This window comes from Aplysia californica, unplaced genomic scaffold (genome assembly GCF_000002075.1).
Source record: "Aplysia californica isolate F4 #8 unplaced genomic scaffold, AplCal3.0 scaffold00605, whole genome shotgun sequence".
NCBI lineage: Eukaryota > Metazoa > Mollusca > Gastropoda > Aplysiida > Aplysiidae > Aplysia > Aplysia californica.
This window is the reverse complement of record NW_004797875.1, coordinates 243672-250613: the sequence shown is the minus strand read 5'-3', so window position 1 is coordinate 250613 and position 6942 is coordinate 243672. Positions and strand designations below refer to the sequence as shown.

Genomic DNA, 6942 nt, shown 5'->3' with positions numbered 1-6942 from the left:
TGAACCAAGTTCAGGATTACGACGCTTCTTTAAATACTCTAAGGTTGTTACAGGGGCGGGCCCTTCGAAGTTAACGTCCATCTCCCAGAGGGCCTTCAAAACTGCTCTAATAAGTCCGAGAATATAAGTTCTAAGATTCAAACTATGGTCCTTCGCATCACAGTCCTAATTGAAATTAAAAAAACTGCACGCCTGTGTTTTGCAAGGCAGAAAACATGGTCTTGAAAAGCAGTTCATTATTCTTAAGCCTTTTCTGTATTTCTCTGGTACCATTCAGTGTGGCTGCAAACTGTTTACTGTTTTTTTCTGTTCTCTGTACATATTTTCCTAACTTCCCTGCGAGTGATAGAACAATTCATTCTCTTATCTTGCTCAAAGTTTATTTTAATACAACTGTAATTTTGTTCGGTCAACCTGATAATCTTCCAGTAATGCATACACAGTTACCAGGAGAACTTTACCATCTGTTGTTTCGTAACTTTCTTGGTGTTATGTTTGTCAGTCGAAGAAGGGAGCATCTGTGTTCTAACGCATAACACAGCAGCTGTATTAACCAAATAAACAACAACGACAACATCAACAACAATGAGGCGACTAGAAGCAATGAAGATTCTTCTTTTTGCGGTCTTGTCTGTGGCATTGACTTGTAAGTACTTTGATAAGGAACCGTTTCTTTTTCTTGTTTTTCTGAAGTTTCCATCTGTTCAGGGGGTTGCTCGTTTAGTAGAAGCTTTATTTATTAGGTTAATTATCAGTTATTAGTTCTAATAGAAAATGTATCAATGATATCTTTATTTTCAGCTGGGCATATCAACATCCAAGTCAGCCAAGTGTCTACAGCACTGAACATAAACTGCACCGTCTCTGACCCGACAGGAAAGAATATTTCTCACGTGATCAGTGTGGTCATTTCAAGAGTCAGTGGAACAGAAAAGAGTGTGCTCGCCTCTGTCTCCTCATATGACAAATTAAAACCGATTTCACATGTTCAGGTAGGTCTATATGTCAAATAGCTTCTTCAGGAGTAGAGTGTCACACAAATACACACGTACGTACGCATAACACACACACACACACACACACACACACACACCCCTCCCCCCCCACACACACACAAATACACATACACACATAAATATACACACTCACCACACACACACATACATACACACACACACCTATATATATATATACGTATATATGTATATATATATATATATATATATATATATATATATATATATATATATATATATATATATATAAAGAATATAATATACATATACCAATTACTGAGTCATAGAGAACTCAGGCTCACAGTTATTAGTGCCAGACGTGTGTCGTTAACACAGCGTTTTGGTTGGTGGTTACTGGGTATATATGTATGTGGCTGTTCTCTCTTCACTCTACTTTTTTCAACATTCATCTTAGAGCACACTAAGGACAATGCATATTGAAGAAGCCCGCGTGGGATCTCTCTCTCTCTCTCTCTCTCTCTCTCTCTCTCTCTCTCTCTCTCTCTCTCTCTCTCTCTCTCTCTCTCTCTCTCTCTCTCTCTCTCTCTCCTTTGCCCTTTTAAACTCCCAGTGGAGCATAGGCCATAAACAACATTTCTCCAGCGAAGCTGTTTCCGTGATGTCCCCGCCTTTTCCATTTTCGCTTGTTCCACTCGCTTCCATGTCATCTTTGGTCTTCCTTTCTTACGTTTTTCTTGCGGATTCCACGCCAAAGCCTGTCTGATGATGCTTGTCTGGGGTCTCCTCAGGGTATGCTCAATCCGTTTCTATTTCTTCACCTGTATGTCTTCCTTTACTGTCCTTTGGCATGTTCTTTCCCGCAGTTGAGCATTTGTGACTCGACTGTACAACTTGATCCTCACTGTCCTCCTTAGACATCCATTTATGAAGCTCTGCAGTTTCCTTGCTGTTGATACTGAGAGCCTCCATGTCTCTAAACCATACCGTAGAACAGTCTTCACGTTTGTTTTGAAGATCCTCAGCTTGGGGTTCAATCCCAGTTCCTAAGACATCCATATATTCCTGAGGATGATGAATGCTGCTCTTGCTTTTTTAATTCTGACCTTGATGCCTTCATCTGTTCCCCGTACCTTATTGGTGACACATCCCAGGTAGGTGAAGGATTCAACATCCGCCAATGGTGCCCCTTACAGTGTAATAGGAACACCGGCTGCATTCATTCGAAGAACATTCGTTTTATCCGTGTGAATATGGAGTCCAACCCTACGGGAAAAGGTCCTGAGGCGATCTGTCTTTTGTTGCATCAGGGCTCGACTGTGAGAAAAAAGTGCCAAGTCGTCTACAAAGTCGTATTAGCTGTTGATGTTTTGAAGCTGTTTTTTGTTTTGTTTTACGCCCTTTGCCTAACCGACCTTAGTCGCCTTCTACGACATGCGCGGTAAGAATACAGGGCCCCGGGAACCACACGGGTGCCACGTGGGATGCTCACTGATAAAACAATCAGGAAAAGACAAATGCAGTTTTGGGGACACCTAAATAGACATAATAGTCTTGAACACATAGCTCTCACTGGTAAAATGTAAGGCAAACAAGGCAGGGGTAGACCCAGAGCAACCTACTAGGATAACCTAAACTTATGGGGGACAGGGGAAGATCAGGGTAATGTGACTTCTTTAAAGAGCATCCGAGGAAAGGAATAAATGGAGAACCATGATCGCCAATGTCTGTCGCAAATATGGCTTTCCATGATGATGGTGGACAATGCATTAACAGGTCACGAATCCACCATCAGCAGAAATGGAAGACCAAAAACAATATATAATTCGCAGACGATACAGATGTCCTGAAGGGAAATCGAAGAAGAGAATGAATTGGTTGATTTGATTTTAAGAGTTTAACCAGCAAGACGTAGTTTTAGGCCGTGTGAAAATGTTGAAAAGGTACAGGTTCTACGTCCCTATCAACACTATCATATATAAGAGGCAGAACCTCCGAGTTTAACGCCCAGCCCCGAAAGGACTGAGCCAAATGGAACCAAACTGAGGCTCGAACCCCCAAACCCAAAATCTTACAACTACGATCCGGTAGTCAAACTACTAGGCTAGATCCACCGACGCCACTTCTTTTAGGCTGTGTGTCCACCAAAGCAGAAATGACCCGATTTTTTTATTCAGGCGTCGTGCTCACCAACAAATGGGTCGTTTCGACTAGCCTGTTGGCCTACTAATTGGATTTGAGCCCTAGACAGTTGTGGCAACGCGTTGTGTTGATAGATAAACCAGTATGTCTGGCACCTACTATTTTGAACTTGATTAGTTGGCCCGATCTCCAATACCCGATCGAGTAACAAATAGCCAACTCGGTAGTAAAGAAGGCTTTTGCGGGCCACAGTCAAGAATGCCATTATTTTTCACACAACTTTGTTAAAAACTTACAAAGTCTGCATTCACTGCGTGGAAAAACAAATTACACGTCTCGAAAGAGTGTGTTCTTGTTGTTTCTTTCGTACCAATGACGCGTTTAAAATTTAGTATTGTTTTTGCTTTTGAGCGAAACAAAACTTGTGAAGTTGCGAGTTTGCCATTGCAATAACAGACAAAACAATGTCACCACCACACTGGTATCAGACTATATTATAGTCCAAAAGCCAGTGAACGCAAGGCGGGAATAAAAAAGGAATTAGTTGTTTTTTTAATTAGTAAAATTGTTAATGTACATTTAAACCAGGTTGTTTACGCGTAAGTAAACTTGGTTAATTTTGAGGTTCTTATTACGATTATGAAATTATACTTTTTCATTCGAACATAAAATCGAAATTCTATTTAACTTTGGCTGGATCTATGGCGGAAGAGTCTGCCCAAGACAGACTAAAATGCCACACACAGCATTACAATTGAACCACCTTTGGTCGGGAGGTGTCAGGTCGTTTTGGTGGACAAATCATAACCGATGTTTTACTTTTGTTAAGGTAGAAAAAAACTGTGGTCAATTTCAACTACCAATTTCCCGAGAAACAGACGATTTACGGTAGTTCGGTCTCGGGGTTGGTGGACATGCAGGCCAAATGGGAAAGAAACAGGAAAGACAGCAGAAGGGGCAAGACAACATATCTGAGTGGACAGGCCTCAGCTTCACTGAAACTTCTAGAACAGAAGATTACGGTGAGAGATGGATGCGTGTTGTGAGGTCAACGTCAACAACGCTCCTAGAGCACCATAGCAGAAGTTAAGGAGGAGGTACGAGATACGAAACACTTTTCACTCAGTAACAAGCTCCAGTAGAACTGCTCCGAAAATACTAGCAGAAAGTTACTTGCAACACCCAGTAATGTCCGTCTCAATCCACTTAACCATAATTTTGTCCCAAGAACAAACTAGGAGAAAGATTACTAATTATACAAATGATTCCTTTTCTCTGCTTGGGCATATTCAGAGTGGTACGGTATCTGGCATCATCCAGGACGAAGCAGCCTCAGAGAGTTTTTTGGGCATCCTCTGGGACCACAGCGATCCGAGCCAAACAGGAACGTACACCTGTGAAGCCAACGCCGTCGGGAAAGACTTTCTCCCCGTAGTCCTAACGACCAGTAAGCAGATCACAGTCCAGAGTGTGGAACCAAGCGTCATTGCACATCCGTGGGTTATCCAGCTTGGGCTGACGAGAGAACTGCAGCTGACATGTGCAGTGGACGACCCTCCCTCAGTGGGTATATCGACGCCGATATCAGTAACCTTATTCCGGGTCCATGGCCAAACGGAGCAGGTTCTGTCTACAGTGAGTGCTTTTGGGCCTGCTGCTCTCATGCCGGGTGTGACCGGAGCCACAGTCGAGGGTCAGATAGGGTAAGTCTTAAGAAAGTTGTGATTTTTGTCGTTGCTTTATAACTGTAACAGCTTATAAGCCTGAGATCAAAGTAGTGGTGATGAGTACCACAGGAAGGTATTTCGTCTTTTCTTTCACTCACCCTGTTGTTTCTTTAACTCCATCTTGCCTTTCCCTGCTGTACTTTTAAAGATTGTTACAGTGTCGATGTGCTTCTCCGTACTTGAACTGATCGAAATACACATTAATTTTCTCGAAGGAGGACCGTGTCCCTGTTCGACAGATCGGCCCAAAGAGCACAAGACCAAAGAGACAAAAGGAAAGAAAGATGCAATCCCTTGGTCAGAAATAATGATATGAATGAATGAGATGTCCGCAACACGAGAACTGAGGATGGAGGAAGGGGGTTGAGAGGGAGGAGGGCTGCATCCGTTGATGTGCTTATGTTGGTGGAATATGTACCTCCACCAGTGTGGGGTGTAAGGTGAAAAAACAATGTATTTTAGAGATCTCCGAAGAGCTTGGTTTGGCTATGGTATAATTATTCGAGATCTATATTCCATTTAAGCATACAGCAGGCCTCTTTAAAGAGGGATACTTGAGAATGTGCTTGGTGAAAGTACACATAATATTTCCTAATCGCATTCTGTTAACCGTGTTGTTTTCGTTTCCGTTGGTAATAATTCAATGTATTACAAATTAAGAGAGACAAGTGCAGTTTTGGAGTGAGGAATCAATGGTATTACTAACATAATTATGTTGTCCAAACTTTTCCCACAGAACTGGTCAAAGATATTCCCATATCTACCTGAAAATGTCTTGGATATATCCGGACTCACACTTAACTGGCAAATACATTTGTGAAATAGCAGGAACTGACTACAGAGGAAACCCCGTGTTGATAAAGAATTCTGCCACCGTGGCAACAGTGGAACCTCCTCGGGAACAACTGGTGGAAAAGATTAATAATCTGGACTCTCAGCTGCAGCAAAATACTGAACTACTGGATCAACTCGAGAACAATCCTGTTCTTTTCCCCAAAATTAGCAAGTGCGACGACCTCAATCTTACGAATGGGACGCAGATCGTGAGTTTGTTCCCTCCAGATAACCAAAGCCGTGTCAATGTCGTCTGTCAGTTCAACGGCCTTAAGGACACTTGGACTGTGTTCCAGAACCGCTTTGACGGGAGCGTTGACTTCTTTAGAAATTTCTTTGACTACGAAAACGGTTTCGGGAATATGACAGGAGAGTTCTGGATGGGTCTCAAGACCTTGAGGCGATTAGTGCAGGGCGGAGATTACGAGCTTCAGGTGGATTTGGTCAGCAACAACGGAACTTCTTACGTCAGGAACTACCCACATTTCAGCATCGGCCCTGGTCCGGGATACCAACTCACAGTCAGTGGCTATAATGACAGTTGGGAAGGCCTGACATACCACTCTGGTCACAATTTTTCCACTTTCGACAAAAACCCCAGGTGTCCCAATATGGGTCACGGTGGGTTCTGGTACAATGACTGCGTCCAAGTAAATCTGAACGGTCGATGGGGAGTTGACTCGTTTGAAGGTATCTGGTGGGCCGAGATAAGTGGCGTAGGAAAGAACTTCTGGTTCCAGCAAACCACCATGAAATTCAAACTGAAATCATAGGTTGACAGTTTCTTCCAGGGCGGAAGCTAGATTCATGTTTGCTTTCAACAAGTACTCAATCAAATAATATACTTCCAAAAATCTGTGCAGGAGCATGCAAAACATTTCCAATGCTGTAACTTTCCTTTGTGAAAATAAACGAATGCTGTTGTTATATCGTAAAACGATCGAGATTAAACAAGGAGAGTCAATTAACAATAAGAAAATCTTGCTGTTTTACTGTGGTTCCTTTTGGTTTCCCTCTTGTTTAATGCCCCGTTAGACATGTTATAAGCAACTGGAAAAGTACTGCATTTGGACCGGACAACATTCAAAAAGAAAGGTCGAAGTATCTTTAACTCTCTCTTATTCGAATCTTGAACTTCTTGTGATCCAAAAATACGAAAAGAGAGAATCATCTCTTTATCTTTGGAGCATAACTTTTATTTCAGTGAGAAGAAGGGTGTTATACTCTGTGTTTGCCAGATGGCCTCATAAGTGATCTCCTGAAAG

The 6942-nt window shown here is 42.3% G+C and overlaps 1 protein-coding gene across 1 annotated transcript; it reads left to right on the top strand.

The window, feature by feature from the left end:
• The first annotated feature begins 577 nt into the window (after positions 1-577).
• Positions 578-6648, top strand: LOC100533436 (fibrinogen-related protein 2). The gene is given in 4 exon segments (NM_001204714.1): positions 578-646; positions 802-992; positions 4410-4819; positions 5580-6648. Coding segments are annotated over 4 exon segments (1533 nt in total). The 5' UTR covers positions 578-585; the 3' UTR covers positions 6451-6648.
• Positions 6649-6942: the final 294 nt, after the last annotated feature.